Source organism: Notothenia rossii (genome assembly GCF_949606895.1).
Source record: "Notothenia rossii genome assembly, chromosome: 3".
In the NCBI taxonomy this organism is placed as follows: domain Eukaryota; kingdom Metazoa; phylum Chordata; class Actinopteri; order Perciformes; family Nototheniidae; genus Notothenia; species Notothenia rossii.
In genome coordinates this window covers 8,972,786-8,991,752 of record NC_136901.1, presented here as the reverse complement: position 1 = coordinate 8,991,752, position 18,967 = coordinate 8,972,786, and the positions used below count along the sequence as shown (strand labels likewise).

At 42.5% G+C, this 18,967-nt stretch overlaps 2 protein-coding genes across 2 annotated transcripts; both read left to right on the top strand.

Moving 5' to 3' along the window:
* Positions 1-1,604: 1,604 nt before the first annotated feature.
* LOC307033603 (1-phosphatidylinositol 4,5-bisphosphate phosphodiesterase delta-4-like) lies at positions 1,605-9,209 on the top strand. The gene is made up of 15 exons (XM_079672135.1): positions 1,605-1,707; positions 1,854-2,012; positions 2,104-2,332; positions 2,561-2,690; positions 2,818-3,049; positions 3,282-3,483; positions 3,582-3,726; positions 4,247-4,399; positions 5,132-5,299; positions 6,833-6,989; positions 7,099-7,215; positions 7,310-7,485; positions 7,574-7,706; positions 7,808-7,957; positions 8,076-9,209. Exons 1-15 carry the CDS (start codon positions 1,614-1,616, stop codon positions 8,165-8,167), a joined length of 2,337 nt encoding a protein of 778 aa, XP_079528261.1. The 5' UTR covers positions 1,605-1,613; the 3' UTR covers positions 8,168-9,209.
* Positions 9,210-9,616: 407 nt separating this feature from the next.
* On the top strand, positions 9,617-16,851 carry slx9 (SLX9 ribosome biogenesis factor). The gene is made up of 6 exons (XM_079671658.1): positions 9,617-9,904; positions 10,412-10,544; positions 14,399-14,467; positions 15,020-15,194; positions 15,577-15,642; positions 15,730-16,851. Exons 1-6 carry the CDS (start codon positions 9,728-9,730, stop codon positions 15,854-15,856), a joined length of 747 nt encoding a protein of 248 aa, XP_079527784.1. The 5' UTR covers positions 9,617-9,727; the 3' UTR covers positions 15,857-16,851.
* Positions 16,852-18,967: the final 2,116 nt, after the last annotated feature.

The window sequence follows — 18,967 nt, the reverse complement described above, 5'->3', positions numbered from 1 at the left end:
ACAGCAAAGCATTATGTTTGTAAATTCATGAATTAGAAGACAATTTATCTACTTCCTTGAATTGTCTGTGGATTTTAGGACTTAGCCATGTAGAGGCTTAAAATACACAATAACTTTAAACACTTTAACAACAAATAGCTCAACCTAACTTAGTAGCAATGGTGAAAAAAGAACTCAGATCTTTATTTGAAGTGAACATAGCAATACTGAAGTGTACAATTACTCTGTTACAAGGACAATCCTGCATTCCAGGTCTTACTTAAGCAAAAGCACAAACGTTCTGACGACAAATTATGCTTAAATATTAAAAATAAAAGTACTGTATATATTACTGTACTATGATTATTGATGAATGAATGTTTTAAACAAAGTAACTATAAATGCAGTGGAGTAAAAAGTGCTTCCGTAATGTAGTGAAGTAGAAGTATAAAGTAGCATAACATGGAAATACTGAGATAAAATACCTTCAAATGATTCGTATTATACTGTCGTCCCATTCCACTACTGGTAGCAGAAGATGAGCTTGATTGGCTTCCTCATGCAATGATTATTCAACAACCTAAACAATAGTTCCTCGTTAATTTAGTTGAACCTGCACTTCTCTCTTCGGGAGAAGGAGGGGTGGTGGGGGGGGGTGGGGTGATTTTCACAGAGGCGCTTCAGTAGTTGCAGCACGGCATGCAGAGAGACGGCAGTTTGATCTGTTCAGCCCGCGGGACTCAGGGATGATCCTGCAACAGGTCAGATTCTAATCAATAATGCTTATTGCTTGTGTTTTGGGACTGGGTTAGGGTCCATGTACATGCAGTAATAGTTGGAGCTTTATTAGATGTGGATGTTTCAGTAAAAATGTTCTTTTAAATAATATAACAGATGTTCAAGTTGTCCAACAACAGCAAACAGACAGATTGGATCTTCCCGTTACATGATATACCATCAGCATTTGTCTATTACTGTATTTTCTATATAAACGGACAATTTAGGTTTGAAAGAGCAGCTGGCGGATCAACTTACTTCTTTTCTGGAGTCTATTCTCTATCTAAAATGACTTCTCTTTGTCTATGTGATGTGTTTTTCTGAACTATATTTGAAGTTACTGAGACGGTCCAATCTTAGCCAACCATATAGCATTACTGCAGGCTGAGGATTAGTGTCTTTGCTAAAATGGAATAGTTTACAGCCCAAAAAATATACACTGTCTGATGTTTTGAGCATGACCGAGTTAGTCGTTTCATAAAGTGAAGGGAATGCTGAAACTATGACAGGGATTTGGGAAGATTAGTTGGCTTAGTGACCCCGACACACAGAACAAAAAGTGCAGGACAGCAGAGAGAACATTCAGCGCAGCTTAGTGGGAGATAATGATGAGGCTGATGGTGCATCTAATGCAGCTACACCCACCTTCTATACACAGCTCACAAAGTCCTGCTTTATCATTTCATGAAGATAACAGATGTGCCGCATGTGGACCTGCATAGAACTGTCTGAGCATAATGTGCCTTTCATTTCAGTATTTACTCGACTTTTCTGGCAGATCTATGTCTTGCCTTTAATCGCTTTGTCATTATTGTCATGATTAATCATCAAAATGTGTGTTACTATTTTGTAAAAGCATGAAAGGCTTAGTGTACAATAACATTTACATATTTCCTTTAGATGGCAGAAGTGTGAGACAACAACAAATGGATTCCACAGAGAGCGTCCTCCGTAAGTCTTTTCTCCCGCACTGGGATTTCCATGTCTAATTGGTCAAACATGGCCGACCTAGACTTTTATCACAGATGGGGATGTTTATAGTAGATTTTGATACATTCGAGCGTCTTCAATGACTAAATCTAACCTTCTCTTTCTAGGCATCAAGGGGGATGACAACCTCCAATCCATGCTGGTGGGGACGATAATGAGGAAAATCAAATCTCGTACCTGGAAGAAGCAGCGCTACTTCAAACTGCAGGACGACTTCATGACTATCTGGTACAAGTCCAAGAAGGCTGGCAACAAACACTCCACATGTAAGGACACGGGATTTCCTGACCACCTCGATATCAAGGAGTCATTCACAAAAGTTGATTAGTTTTATCTAACCATTGTCATCGTGCTCAGTTTCAGTGAGCGATTTGGAGGCAATACGAGAGGGCCACCAGTCAGAGGTGCTCCTCAGCATCGCCGATGAGTTCCCAGCTGACCGATGCTTCACGCTGGTATTCCGCGGGCGCAGGGGCAACCTGGACCTGGTGGCTGAGTCCTCAGAGGAAGCACAGTCCTGGGTCAGAGGCATGAGGAAGCTGATTGAGAACCTTGAGAACATGGGGGAGCGGGAGAAACTTGACCAGTATCTTTCACTCTGTGATTTCAATCAAATGTCATTCAAAGTGTTAGCAACACTGGTATCCAGTGTAGATAGTTATGTACTGATAAAACTAGTAACGACAATGTACTGTACTGTAATACTTTTAATATATACACTGCGGAGTGTCCCTGAACAGTCCTCTTGTTAGTCCTTATTGAGGATCTCCCTACCACTGTTGAATGTGACACTTTCCTTAAGTGGTGTGCCCAGATGGATTGGTGACTGGTTCAAGAAGGCAGACAAGAACAACGATGGCAGGATGAACTTCAAGGAAGTGCAAGATTTACTGAAGATGATGAATGTGGACATGAACGAGCAGCATGCTCATCGTCTCTTCACAGTAAGAGCTTTGAGCTGAAAACTATGGACATAATGTGATTTAAGTATTCGACAAAGAGTGTTTGTTAGGTCCGTAAGGCCTCCTGGCTTTTGTTGCATCCATCCATCGTTTTTCTCTGTTCTCTCAGACGGCCGATAAGTCCCAGACGGGGACACTGGAGGATGACGAGTTTGTGCTTTTCTACAAGATGTTGACCCAGCGAGACGATGTGCTGAGGGTTTTCCAGGAGTTCTCCTTTGATGGCCAGAAGTTATCCAAAAGAGACTTGGAGGACTTTCTGAGAGATGAGCAGCTGGAAGGGGGCGACATCCAGCTGCACGCCAAGCAGCTCATTGAGCGCTACGAGCCCTCTGACACAGGTACAGTTGTTGTACTTGCTGCCATGTTGGACAGGTCTCTCTTGAAAAAGAGATCGGTGATCTCAATGGGACCACCTGGTTAAATAAAGGTTTAATATTAAAAATAAAGTTTGCACCCTAGATGATATGAGACCATAGATAATGGAGGTTATTGTGAAGTCCTACCCTGTGTGGCTAGGTATTGGTTTACACCTTGGGAGCCATCTTTATATCTAAGTTTCTGTGTTTCCAGCCAAGCTGCTGAATGCCATGACGTTTGACGGTTTCTTGATGTACCTCGGCTCAGTTGAGGGCTCCATCTTCAACCCACAGTGGCTGGGCATCTTCCAGGACATGAGCCAGCCGCTGTGCCATTACTTCATCTCCTCCTCGCATAACACCTACCTGATGGAGGACCAGCTCCGAGGGCAGAGTAGTGTGGAGGGATACATCAGGTAATGAGTTCACTGAGATCAGGCTGCTAGAAATGTCTCTGCAAATGACCAAAGCAAATGCCCGATAACACCAATATTTGGTTTTGTTTGCTGCTCAGGGCTCTGAGTCGTGGCTGTCGGTGTGTGGAGGTGGACTGCTGGGATGGTGCCAACGGAGAGCCCATCGTCTATCATGGACACACGTTTACCTCCAAGATACTCTTCAAGGATGTGGTCACCGCAGTCGGCAACTATGCCTTCAAGGTAGCATCAGCTGTTTTTTGCCACAATATAAATGAATTCATCTTTAAACGAATCTCAATTGCACCATTTTCTTCCTCACAGTTTGAATGGAGGGATAAACACATTGCTCCAAATGATTCTTTTTAAGTTGCACAGTTTATAACCCCCTGGAGTTGCAATTGTTTTATGCTTTCATTGTCAAGATAAGCTGTATCAACAAATCGCTCAGCTTCTCATTGTACTTTAATGAGAGTGAAAACAATGATACCATCATCTGAAAGCCCTATAAAGTCAGCTAGCCAGGGATCTGCCACACAGTGCCAGCATCGTGCTGCCAGGGTTACATGCACGACAGAACCTGTTGTGTATGAGCACCCGTCCACAGCTGAATATTTTGACCCCTTGTCCATCCATCTGCTGTCTTTCTCCCACCAAGTCATAACCCACAGGTGTATGGCTGCGGGCGTATTAGCTTTCCCCCTTGATAATGCTCTCCAGTGTTCAATTACAAACTCACAGCCTCCACCTCTCCGCCACCCAGGCATCGGAATATCCAGTCATCCTGTCAATCGAGAACCACTGCGGTGTTGAGCAACAGAGAGTCATGGCCCAACACCTCAACCACATCCTCGGGGACAAGCTGCTGAAAAGCACACTAGACGGCAAGGCCCCCAGCATGCTGCCGTCTCCTGAGGTGAGCAGTGCAGTGTCTTATCAACCCACTTAGTGTAAGCAAACACTCTGTCCTTTAGTAAACTTGCAGGTAGGACTTTAAAGCACTACACTGGACCATCTTAATCGATATATATTGATCCAATATCATTGATGGAAAGTGAAAACATCGATACATGTCACCGCACCGCGCTGAATGAATGCTTTCAAGCTATTTATCTCAATACCGGAGCTAATCCAAAATAGCATCCCTATGTTCATTTCAACAGCTTGACCCATTGTACTGTATTTGTGTCAAGGTGCTACTCAAATGAGTTTCCCGTTATCAAGTGTCGGTCGATGCAAAGCAGTTCCTGGATGGTTGTGTGCTGCTGTCCATTGATTTTGACCAGTGATTAAGTGACTTCAGCTACAAGATAAAGTTCATTTAGGCAGCCTGGCAGTAATTCAAAGCAGACTAGCACCAAGCAAAACATAGTGTGGTGTTAACAGTGGGTACTCCGCCTGGTAGGAGCTCGGGGCACCTTCACTTTTCCCCCTAAAGCCTGTCAGAGACCCCCCTGCCATAAAATATGATGTGTCTACATGCAACACTGGCACCTTGAATGATTCATTACCACAATACTTTCCCCCTAGGAACCACTCCCTCAAAAAGACCATTAGCCATTTTGTAACTATTATCCAAGCATTATTTTTGAATTATCTGAAAAGTAGACTGAACGTGAGTGTTGGGTTTATTTGAACTTCCTGTCAGGATCTAAAGGGGAAGATCCTGCTGAAGGCGAAGAAAATCGGTGGTCTGGAGGAGAGCTTCAACGAGATGGCGGAAGACTCTCAGACTGGAGAGCTCAGTGATGAAGACGAGGTGGCTGACATTGAAGAAGAGAACCAGCACAGAGAGAGTGTCCGTCGCTTGGTTAAGGTATGTTTTATCAGCTTCATACAATTTAGCGTATCGGGACAAAAGCCGAGCCATTCGTTTTTAGAAATCTGGTCGCCCAGCGAAAAGGATAGCATAAACTCCTGTCGTCCCTCATGAAAAATAGAGGAGGTTAAGGTCAGGGAGCAGACATTGGGTGTTAGATAAGCTGATCTGTTTACACTGTGATGGCAAAGGAAGACAGAAGCAGGCAAGACAGGGAATAAAGAGCTTCAACACTGTCAACCACTCGTGACACTGGTGTCTTTTACCCAAGCCATGTAAATCTGAACTTAATCAAAATCACTTAAACCGAATGATATAAACATCTTCCAGCGATGTCGAGACATATATCCGTTCAGTTTCATATGGAGTAGTTTGTGACTCCATGACAGTATAGGTGTAAAGGGGGTCAATGAGAAAAAGGACAGGAGTGCCATGACAGTCTGTCCCTAACTAGGTGAAGGTTGTACAGTCTCCTCTAAAGCGGGATATTTGATACTCTGAATGGCAGTTATCGCAGTCAGTAATCACCTGTGTTGGTAAATGCTGAGGTATAGAGTCTCTAAGTAGGGATAGAATGTAAATTCAACTTTGATTGGGAGATTTAAATTAAAGAGTTCCTAAAATACTTTTAATCAATTACATTTTAGTCAACTTGGGTCAATCATATGTCAGATATATGGGACCAATTCATGTCAAGTGATATATCCCGTTACAAATGTCACTTCCTGTTGCTATTGACTCAGGATGGATTCTTATCGGCATCCATAGTGGTCATTTAGTGTTTGCTCCATTGGCATGTCACATTGAAGCAATCTGGATGAGGTCCGTGCTATGGGACAGGTCTTGGTCCCTAAGTCTAAGTGTGTACGGCTCTACAGGATAATGTTAAATGCCTAGATATCATTAGCAAACTAATTGGCTAAAGGAATCATGGGGCACTTAAAGTCATGTTTATTTATTAGCATCTGAGAAGCATGAAACGCCACACTGGGACTCCTGTCAGCACCGTCACCAGAGGTGAGGCCCTGGGCGACTTTGGTCCCTGTTGCTGGTGTAGGTGTCTGCAGGGAGGCTGTCTGGTGCACGGGTGAAGGTGGAGCGGTGACGCTGTGAAGCCTGGGCTAAACCTGCAGGATCAGTTTTCATGTGGAAGCAGGCATGCATGCAGGCAGGGGTGCTCTCACTGTCATGGTGCGGTTTGGGTCCACTGCCCCTCTGATCCGTCGTGGAGGCTCCCCTGGCAGCACACCCGCTTTAGCTCTGGCATCGTGGGCGAGTATCACTTGCACAATTCAACAGGGGGTTGTCACAAGGTTTCGATGAGCTTCCATCCATGAGAGGGCGCATCTCAAGGGGTTGACCCTAGTGTTACATGGTTGTGAGTAAATTGACCTCGATGTGACTCTAATATGTAAATGACGAGGAGGCCTTTTGGATCATTGGGTTCGGGGTTCATCCTAGTCAGCAGAACTAGAGAAGCTTCTTGGAGCTTTCATTATTTCTTTATTTTCTGTCTTCTTATCTTCATAGAAGTCGAAGCAGCGTCTCTCCAAGGAGCTGTCAGACTGTGTGGTTTACTGCAAAAGTGTCCACTTCAGTAACTTCAAACACTCCCTCATCCACTCCAAGTTCTACGAGGTGGCCTCCTTCACTGAGTCCAAGGCCCGGAAACACCTGAGAGAGGCTGGTGAGTCAGGCCTATTTCCGCTTTACACCTTGGAATGTAGGCCTATGATGTATACTGTATTTAGAAATAGATTTTTGATGTTTGTAATCTTCTGATATCTCCATTTTAGGGGCCGATTTTGTGTACCATAACTCACGGCAGCAGACCAGGGTTTATCCCAGCGGCTTCAGAACGGACTCCTCCAATTTCAACCCTCAGGAAATGTGGAATGTTGGGTGCCAAATTGGTGAATACAACTGAAAAATGGTTGACCCATAAAACCCCTTTCTTAACTTAAGTGGGGAAACTAGAAAAGTGAATGTATTTTCCTTTTCATACAGTTGCGTTGAACTTCCAGACTGCCGGGGAAGGGATGGATTTGAATGACGGACTGTTTCGTCAGAATAACAGCTGCGGCTACGTCCTGAAGCCCAGATTCATGAGAGAGGCAGAGAAATTTGACCCTGAGACACCTCACGAACGGGAAGGCTACCAGCCTGTCGTCCTAACCATACAGGTACACAACATCGGGAAAGAAAGAAAGGTGTTTCCCTGCAGTTTTCCAATCGTTGCTTTATATAAGTCATTGTATGGATGTGTTTAAGGTGATCAGTGGTCAGCAGCTGCCCAAAGTCAACATAAAGGAGGGTTCCATCGTGGATCCTCTGGTCAGAGTGGAGATCCACGGTGTTCCCATGGACCAGGCCAAGCAGGAGACCAGATACATCGATAACAACGGTACAGGAGAGGAATGAACGGATGATTGGATGAATGGAGAGGATGTATAACTTTAAAATGCTGTGGGTGCTGACATTGAAGGGATTTCTCCTTTTCTGCAGGGTTTAATCCTGTGTGGTATGACACTCTTGGCTTCACCATCCACACTCCTGAGCTGGCCATGGTGCGCTTTGTAGTGGAAGACTATGACAAGACAACCAGAAATGACTTTGTGGGCCAGTATACACTCCCTCTGATCTGCATGCAGCAAGGTAAGGATGCTTCTACAGCTTCTAGCAGACTTTGTACATGTACTAACAATACATTCGAATAACAATAAATCAAGAAAGCTTATTCTCTTTATCTTCTGGCTTTTCTTTGTGTTCCCAGGTTATCGTCACATTCACCTTTTGTCCAGAGATGGAACCAGTATTCCCCCCTCCTCCTTATTCGTACACGTCAGGATCACAGAACTGGAGTAAACCTTCTTCTCTTTCATAGAGCAAGGGTAATAGAATAACATGTTATTTAGTTATTAGAGTCATTCCTTCCCGTATAACACACCCATAGCTCTTCAAACAGTATTTCATGTTATTATAGTTATTATTTGATGTGAATAAATACTACGCCAAATATTTAGTGGTTCTTCTGCAGCAGATGTATATATGTTTTTCTGCTTCATTCACTATACTTTGTGTCACTTTTTCCTGTGATTCACTTGGAATTTGCTAATCATGCTTGATGTCTGTAGCACAAAGATTTGATGTGTTATAGAGAAGAATGTGCCACCAATATGTTAAGATCAGGATTTATATTTCCTCTCAGTATTTTCTCTTACGAACAGCACTTCTGTGTGACCTCACAGTCTCATGCAAAGCTTGAAATGCAATTGTCTTCCAAACAGTTAGAGAAAAATAAGACATTTGAATTCTTAATCCTATAAAAAAAATGGAGATCCAAATGGTCAAATCTATAGATTTAGACACGGTATATTAGGAAACAAGTAAGCAAAGATTGAACAAAACCACCTTCTCCAACTATAGGAGGGACAAAGAATATCTTATAGGCTGATACTAAAATATATATATTAAATAGATGTCTCTGAAAAAGCACATACAAATATTTTGAGCAAACATCAAGTAACCTCTTTGGATTATTAGGTATTTAAATATGCAATATAGCGGGCATTATTTGAAAAATCTAGTATAGTACCTTAAATGTACCCTCATGTATCTCTTATAAACATCATTATAACATCATTATAGATCTCGAGCTGCAGTGACAGGCTGAATCTGAATGTACTTATGCGTAGTCTTGTGTAATCTGATGTTATCTTTGTAGCATGTATATATATGTATCTATACTTCCCATTTGTGCAAATGTGTTTTTGATATGTCTATTTTTGTATACATGGAAACATTCATATGCTCTGTACAGAATAGCACATGGAAGTGTTTATTTGCTTGTTTTGTTTTTATTATAAAAAACGTCATATTGATTTGTCACTGCCTGCAAATAAATATGATTTTCATTTAATATTGTAACAATTGTATCCTTTATATATTAAAGTTACTGCCAGTAGGACAGCAAAACCATATAGCAATTAAAAGCATGCGGAACTTTCGCTCTGCATCGTTTTCCGTCGACTGACTAAACCGGAACACCAGTTACGTTTGTCATGTCAACAATGAAGTTACCGTGAGAATAAACACAAATTTCCGGATTTGACTTTCAGAATAAAACTTATTCAGACAATAATGCCTTATGAACGTATGTACAGGTGTTTTAAATACAAAACCCAATAACAACACTATATTGGTAGTATATTTCAAAAGTAAATTGCAAAGTACTTTTCTCACAAATGTAATATTACTCAGAATAACATGTGCATTTTTAATATCATTTGAAATGAATGTACTTCCGGTAGTAGTGTCGCTAACTTGACGACGTCACACGCTGTCGACACGGGGAGCTGCATCACAGTGTATTGTGTGTACAGCTGAGATTAATGTAAAGTTCTCCAGGTTTACATATATATTAAAATGGTGGGGAAAATCAAACATGTCCGGCAGAAGCTCCACCAGGAGGCCGTAAAGCTGCACCCACAGTCCGTGTTATCACCGCCGAGTCTGGCGGTAGAGAGACCCGCTGCTGCTGCTGCGGAGCCACACAAAACAAGTACTACACTGCTGGGGAATAACAAGAACAACGCCAGACAGGTCTGTAGTGAGAACTACTCGACAAATACGTAAAATAATACATGTAGTCAACATGTTTTAGCCCAGCAAATAATAGTAAAACCGTGAGAAAAACACGTCTTTGTTATGAATGGATTTATTGGTTCCATTATCGGACAATTATGTTAATAGGTTAGCTTTATTTTTTAAATGCTCTTCTTTTTAAAGCAATTAAGGTAAATCAAATGTAATTCAAAAACTAAAAAAAGATGTAATGAAAACAACAGACCCCTATGTAAGGATTTGAATCAGGACTATGATGCCGAGATGATGCATTCAATGACTCAGAATCAGAATTCCTTTATTCGTCCCACAGAGGGGACAACTACATTGTTACAACAAAAGATAAAGGCATGCACATACAAAAAAATAGCTCAGAGTGTCTTACAGAATCCTGTTAAAGTATTCAAATTGTCTAAGTAAGGAGGCAGCCAGTAATAATCATACTGATAATTATACTCATTGATTTATTTTTGTGAACTTTCACAGGCCCTGGGACAGAGCTCCTTCCCCTCTGGGATCTTCTCCAGCACTCACATATCTCCAGAGGCCCTGGTACAGACTCTGAAGCTAGAAGAAGCTCCACATGTACAGGAACCAGCTCCAGCACCTGCCAAGACAGGTAAGACTTACAAAAGATAAGGAATGGATAAAAGAAAAAAGAACCTTGAGTGTGACAGGTCACCGTTACTCGCCAAGCGTAGCAGGAGTCAGATAAATCAATCTGATTGATGTGATCACACCACATTCTGAAGATGTGCTTACACTCTCTGGCCACTAGATGGTGCATTAGGCTTGTGATTGTCTCCCCCTCCCCGCTTCATCAGCACCACCCAGACTCTAGAAAATATTTTTTGGGAGGTATTTTCTGTGTCACTTGGATCATCTCCTTCCAGCTCTGCAACAGAAACCTGTTTGGAGATGATCCAAAGGATGCAGAGCTGAGTCTGACGGAGGGAGGGGGGGAGGATGGAGGTGGGCGTAGTTGCTACGCACGCCGTGCTGCATGAAGCCTCAGCAGACAACGGGCCCATTGCTATTTATAGAGCAGCAGGGTGTAAATTTAGCTCATGCATGAAATCACGGTTTAGCTGCATCAGTGGAAGACTGAGGCTGCGGCTGTCTCTCTTTATTGATGGGACCAGGTTCAATGCAGAGAATGAACTATTAGGGAGTCCTTGAATGCATCACACTGAACACAATTTGCTCACACATTATTATTAATCCATATTTCGATAACATTATAATACATTTTGCAGCCTTAGATCGTGATGTGTTGATGCCTGGACCCATTAACCAATCATTAAAACAGAGCCGACAAGCTAGCCAATCAGAGCAGACTGGGCTCTGGTTTCAGACAGAGGGTGAAAAGAGGTGCTGCAGCACAGACAGTAGGAGACACTTTTTGAACATTAAAGCACTAATTACAAATAGAAACCTGCGTATAGAAATGCGCATAACAGTGCATTCCTTAAGCATACACTTCTCTCTGAGGTGGTGTTAGAATATAAGATCAGTGTATCTGAGCCCCCTGACAAAGCGCTCGGTGTGCAGTCTTATTAGCGGTGTCGTATCACTAACGGACCCCTGAGGGAAGACCCCCTGCTCCTCTTTATTCTGAGGTCAGCTCCCTAAAGACTCTCCTCTTCCCTTTCCTTCTCCTCTCCTCCATGTTCATCATCATTCCACCTTTCAACACGCCCATGTTTCTCCTCATTTCATTTGAACCCCCGTCTGTTGTTTTTCCCCTCTTTGGTTCAAGGCTGATGTTCCAATTATCCCGTAATGGAAGCAATGTTTACTACAGTGCTTATTAAATGACATTATACTCATATTAAATGCACAGAATACCATATACATTTTGAGTAAGATGCTACAGATATATATTGGTGTTTATGCATGGACTCCAGCTGTCATATTGTCAGTGTTCATCAGAGCATGAGGACATATAGGCGGACAGGAGGCTTGTGATTGGCTGAAACTCAAAAGTCATGGCATTCACGCCTCATTGGGAAGCACTCTGCAGTCATATGTCTCTGTCAAACACCAGGATGGATTATTACTGCTGCGTTAGAGCGCCAACAGCTTTTAAGTCACAGTGATATTAAATGATACATTTTTTACATCAGATTTCTTCATTTCAATTTGGATTTCATTTCATAACAGTATAGTCTTTTCTATGTTCCACGTATATATATATATATATATATATAGAGATTTTTCCTGCAATTTATGGCACGTTGTATTATTATCTTTACTTTGATTTGAAATGATAAGTATTTTGTGTGTTGCATTGTTGGAAGAAGCTGAGACCTTAGATTCGCATTGCCAAAACGACTCTGATGCTCTCCCATTTAACTGAGTTTACAAGTGTCTTAAGAATATATGATGATTAAACACATTTCATTTGTTTTAAATAAGTTTTTCTCCATCATCTCTCACTGCCCCACCTTCCACCTTCACAGTGTCTAAACACACCCTCTCTGCCCACCTTAGAGCTGTCAGTCCAGTATTGTGAGCAGGGTGTATGGGCAGTACAGGGTTGGGGGGGGGGGGGTGGATGTGGGTAATCACAGCTATCCATTTCATCTAACAGCGGGAAGACGATGCTCCCAGTGGGAACGGTGTGGTGGTAAAGCACCCTCACCCACTCACGGGAGATTAGATTTCTCCACCTCGACCCACATTGTAGTCAGCACTACAGATGCCTATCTTTGCCTGTTCTCTGACTGCAAACAGCTGCAGGAACACGGTGGGGGGGGGCTCTCCGGAGATAGCAGGCCTGTCTGAACACACAGCTGGAGAACATTTCCTCCAAAAGTTCGTACCATAACCCGAACCCTAAATGTAGCTCATCAGAGGAACGTTCTGTATTCCTTCTTTTGGTCGAGCTGATTATTGGAGACATAGGTGAGCGTCTGTCGGCCATGTTTTTGCCCCCTGTCCCCCACCGGTCTACTTTTTCCGACAACCTTTGCCACCGTAAACTAAATCTGAAGACTCATTTGATGTCAGATTGACAGATAGCACGCATTTTGGGGGGAATAATAATGATAAAAACCGCATCAGAAACAGCAAAAGAAAGTTCAGTTAGGAAACAAAGGAAACTACCTTTTACTACGGGGTGAAATAAGGCAGTTTTCTACCGATGCTAGGTGTTGAAGTCGGTCTAAATGGGATCAATAGTCCAGCGCAAAGCAAAGCGTTCCCATCACACCCTGCTGCGCTCATTGAAATGGCACGTGGCCTGTGAGCTGCCTCTGACCTCTGACCCCGATTGATGGATAGGAACACGGCCAGCCAACACATCACATTACTTACTTAAAGTTCCCATGTCATGGCCATTTCCACTGATCATAATTCCATTGTTGAGGTCTACTAGAATAGATTTATATTGTGCAATTTTCCAAACCCACCTTGGTTTCTCATACAGCATCTCTGTAAACTACGTGTATTCACTGAATTTCACTCTCTGCCTTTAACGGCTCGTTGTAGCTCCAATAGCTCCAGCCCCCACCCTCCCTGTGAGCACAGTGTGCTCTGATTGGTCGGGACGTTGTGAATCGTGCTGAGCTCCGTGGAGGTGTGGTTTCCTTGTTTAGCGATACATAGCCAAACACAGCCAAACTCACCCTGAGCACACACAAAGTCACAGCCGGAGTAAAAACAATAAGTGTGTCTTGATATTGAGTAAGAAGAAGGTTGATAAAAGCTGTGAGAATGGGTCTGCAGAGAGAATTTCACCGCGATCCCAACTGTCTGTTATCAGCCTGCAGCCAGGGAGGAGAGATCAGCAGAGCTGCCTGCACTGAGTGTGTGTGTGAGGAAGTCTGTGGATTGGTCAATTTGGACCAATCAGCTGCGGCTCCGCGGACGTAACGTAACGGCTCCACGGATTGGTCCATTTGGTTCCGGGTAACGCATGACATCATGAGTTACCCGGAAGAATCAATGGACAGTGACGTATCTCCAACGAGGCGTTTTGGGGAGGTATTTTCTGTGTTAGAGTTTTACTCCCTACAGGGTGTACTTTGAAGGTTTTGACTCTGCAGACCGTTTACATGCATAAAAACCTTCATAACATACAAGGGGACGGGTAATAACTGGAAAAGCAGGACATGGGACCTTTAACATGGCATTCAATAAAAAGGAAAATTAAAGCAACCAAAACCGATATTTGGTCAATAAAACCCAGATATATTTTATTAAGACGGTGGTGATTTGTATTCATTCTTTCAGAGACGTATAGGACATCATCAAATATTATAGACTGCTATTGATCAATCTATACATATATCGAACTCCAGATTGTGTAAAGAGATCACTCAGAGAGGGGGGGGGGGGGCGAGGAGTGGCGGCTTTATTCCTCTCACCTTTAATGTATCCTTAACTCATTTATAAATTAATTTAATTATCAGGTTTACCCGATGCAGTGGGGTTTGGTGTGACCTGTGTGTGTGTGTGTGTGTTTCACAGGCCAAGAAGACAAGAAACTCAAGACAAAGAAGGAGAAGATGAAGGAGAGGAGGGATCGATGGATGAACAGTGAGTTTCTATCAGCACTAATATGAATACACACATATTTAACAATGATATTTTATTGTCAGCTCCAGGATTTCATTGATGTCTACTGTTGGCCAGTTGAAGAATGACCTGATGGATGAGTGAGTTTGGGGCTTTTTGCTCCATGTTTGGGTCAGTCTGTGTTTTTTTATAATTCCTCACCGCGCCGCCATGTCCCATAATCACCATCAGGCCTGAAACCCAACCTTGTGCTGAGCCAATCAATTCCCGAGTAACACAACACGTATCCTGTTCTGGCGTCTAATTAGGTGCTAATGGCCGCGAGGCTCGATGCCGCTGAAACCCAAGGCTGACAGTTTTCAGGAATTAAAATAAAATTAGAAAGAAATCTGACCTTTTTGTTCAGATAATGGAGGGCAGAGTCTGATCAGAGTGCGTTCTGAGAGACTGATAGCAGGGTTGAGGCTTAAAGCTCCTGATTGGAAACGGACCTTTTTAGTTTTTCTTATTTCCATGTATTGTGAATGGAGTTGTATTGTGTGGCTCAGCCTGTCCCTCCCTGCTTCCTCTCAGAGATCAGCTCCATCAAACTGGCGAAGGAGAAGCAGGCGTTGGAGGCCCGGCGGCAGGCCACGCCGGTGGTGGGGGACATGAGGCCGCTGGCCGACGCCCTGCCGGAGCTCTTTGAACTCATCGGGCCCTCCACCACGGCCCCCGCGGCGCGCCGCAAGAGCCGGAAAAACAAAGTGTAAGTGCCAAGGTCGCCTCTCTGGAAGGCATCCAGCGTGGTGCTCCGTAATTATCACATTTCTCCTGTCCTTGAGAAGAGAACCAGTCGCAGATACTGTCAGACGGTTAATCAACACATAGGATTTAGATTAAAAGGACGCAGTGGGTGTTGAGTGCCGTGATCTCACATCCTCCATGTGGATGGTGCGGAGGTGCCCACACGACTCACAGGCTCTATTTAGTAGCTGCCCACTGATCCTAATTCTAGGATGGGTTTAATAGAGACTACATTTCATTGTAACCGGTGCCAATATGTGTGACGTTTAGAAGAATATTAAACTCTTCCATTTCCATCACTAGACGTCTTGAGTTGAAATTAGTTTTCTGTGTGTTTCCTCCAGGCCGGTGAAGAGGCCCGAGCCGACAGATTTCAGCCAGATGAAACAATCACAGAAACGCCGATTCCTGTGAGCACATTTCCTCATCAATATTATTCACATGACATGTATCGGCCTCCCCTCCACACAGCTGAACACTCGTGTGTGTCTTTTTAGGGAAACGGAGAGCAGCCGGTTCGACAGCGCGGTGAAGACGCTCTCCGCCAAGATGAACCCTCTGGCGGATATCGGGGAGCAGCTGAGGAAGAGGATGAGACAGGAGGAAGAGCAGGGGCCCAGTTAACAGCAGCTCCTCCACAGACACTCATCTACAGACGCCCCCTTTCCCTGACTGAATCATGCTCCACACAGAGGTGAAGACGAAGTGTAGTATTTGCACTTCACTCCTCCTCTTCAGTAATAAACCGTTAACTCTGAGCTTCTGTGTGTTTTCTGCTACACTTCATTTGTATTGGCTCCCAGCATCATTTACAAACGTATGCTTTGTTTCTGTCCACCCACACACTCATCACTCTGATAGTGACTATAAGATCAGAGTGACTCATCAGTAATAACCATAGCAACTGCACTGATCTATGTAAATGTGAAGAACATCCACGTGTTGGGAGATGTGGGGGCGTCTTTAATATTTAATAAAAACACCTCTGTATTTGACTTTTCACTTAATCATACGATGCCATGAAAACAATTCTCATGATGTTTTTCAAATTGTGTCTGAAGTTTGTAATAGCTGGAACTCAAGTACTGTGAGTGAGTACACCTGAGGTACTTGAGTAAATACATGTTATGCTAATACATGCTTCTACTCCACTATCAGTTGGAAGGTAATGTTGTTTTTAAATTACTTACAGTTTTTTAATCACAGATTATTACCTAATACAAATCCTCCGCCGACATGGCCACCGTTTGTTTACTAGTTGTTGCAAAGTGTCTTTTAGTACTTAAAAGGCGCTATATAGATAACATGTAATAATGATAGATCATTTTGCCACTTTCTTGAGAAGTCATTTAGACCAGGAGTAGCGGACGAGCTTTAATCTGCTTATGTTTGGCTGAAAGTCCGTAACCAGCAGAGCAAGGGAAGACAAAAGCTTCAGCAACGGCTCACAAAAAGATACTCCAGTACATCTGCATGTAGAAGTATGTAAGTAGTATCCTAAAAAATGTGCTTTACTGTGATTGTTATACATACTGTGTAATTAAAAGTTGAATGTTCCCTTTGAAATGTAGTAGAAGTAACTCGGAGTACATGTAAATAAAGCAGGCATTTGTAAGTCATTCAATGTGATGAGTTCCAGTTTATCTTGTCATCTTCACCATGCATGTTAGAAAATATGTAAGTGAGACAACGATGAGACTGATCAATACTCCGCGCGGCCATTAGGACTCATTAATAATGAACGAGCAAAGTGTCAAATGAAAGTAATCAGAGAATGTTTTAATAAATTCCTCTGCAGATGTTTGACCTCCCCTCTCGGACAGGTACGGACACATCCACAGGTTCTGAGTGACATGTTGTGCCATGTGGCCGTCAGACATTCCTCGTTCATAGAGAGAGACCTGACAGTGTGTGTCGTCACCGGCTGATCCTCGGAGGTGAACTAACACACACAGGAAGAAGAAGGGGATTAAAGTCAGTGGTGGAAGGTAACTAAGTATATTTACTCAAGTACTATTTTGACATCATTTTACTTGAGTATTTCCATTTACTTTATACTCCTACTCATTTCAGAGGCACATATTATACTTTTCACTGTATTTTAACACTATGTACATTAAAAACACATATAAGCTGATATGGTATAATGCAATACTGTAGTGCTAATTTACACATTTTATTTTTAAAGTATCCAAATTGCTTGCCATTGTCCAACTACAACATTGAAATGCTCTTACATTTATAGAAAACTGAGAAAATAATAAGCATAATAATATAATACTGCAATAATATCCATTCTAGAATAACTAGTACTTTTGATACTCGAAGTACATTAAGCTGATAATACTTATGTACTTCATATTATTGTGAAATGAGTCATTGTGCAGAATGAGTTATTTTACTGTTTGTACTACTTTTACTAAGTAACATTTTTGGGATCAGGACTTTTACTTGTAATGGAGTACTTTAAGACTATAGTATTTGTACTTTTACTTGAGCAAAAGATCTAGATGGAGTTCTATATCCGACACTGATCAAAGTCTTGTGACAGTTGGATGACAAGAGAAGAAAATGGGTGGAAGTCACATGTCATCTGCACAGGTGAACCATATTACCATGTATTGATATGTACTTTAAATGAGTGCATGAGTTACAGGAACTGTTGTTAGAAATCATTACATCTGCAGAATGACTCGGATAAAGTGGTGGGGAAACAAAACAAATTTACTGCTAAATGTATTTTCTTATCACATATCTTATCATATTCCTCCGCTGTTTCACAGGTACAGTTGTTAAGATTATTATTCAACATTATGTTACATTAATTACGCTATGCTAATTAGCAAGCGTAATTCATTTGAGAGCTCATTAAGTAATGCATGAATACATTACAGGTTTCTCTTATACAATCCTTTATTTGGAAGTCCCAGTGAACTAAATATTTTCCTGTTGCAGGACAACTGTACATGCTGATGAGCCACACAAGTTATTTTAATTAATTTGATCTTATTACCTGAGCTATGCATGGGGCGAGTAAAGAGTTGGGACCTTTGTGTGTGTTCCTTGTTGAACATTTCCACTGTTATCTGACTCAAGATCAGCTGCAGCTCACTCACATATTTCTCTACATGACTCATTGATATCTGCTGGCATCTGCCATTATTTCCACTCTGTTTTCTCAGATCAACAGATGCTTAGACAGTGAGAATCCTGCCTCTGCCTCCTGAGTGCTGCACAGGTGATGAAGCAGAGGAGACTCTGCTGCAGGGCTTCCTCGCTCCTGATTTAAAACACAGTGTGACTTAATGAGTCACCGTGCACTCAGATTAACCTGAGAGCGTCCCGGTGAAGGATTGTCTGACAGCATTATAGGTCCCACAGTTTTAGATTTGTTTTTGGCTTTAGGCCCCAACATATTAAATTAAAGAGGCGAGCACACGTTAAAAATAACCAACAAGTACAAAGTCTTAGTCACCTCTTTAATAAATCAGTGCAGAGGTGGTAACAATGTGACGTGATTGACCTTTTTTCTTAGATTCCCCCCCCCCCCCCCTCTACAGCCACATCTCCTCCCCCTAAGGCCTCATCCATCCATTCTCTAGACTTTCTCCATTTCCCCCCCATGGACCCTCACATCTACACCTTCCTCTGTCTGCAGCTTGCAGATACAGAGCATCCTCATACTGCTGCAATATTACTGCAACATAAATGGTGGCGGTATCATCATATAATATA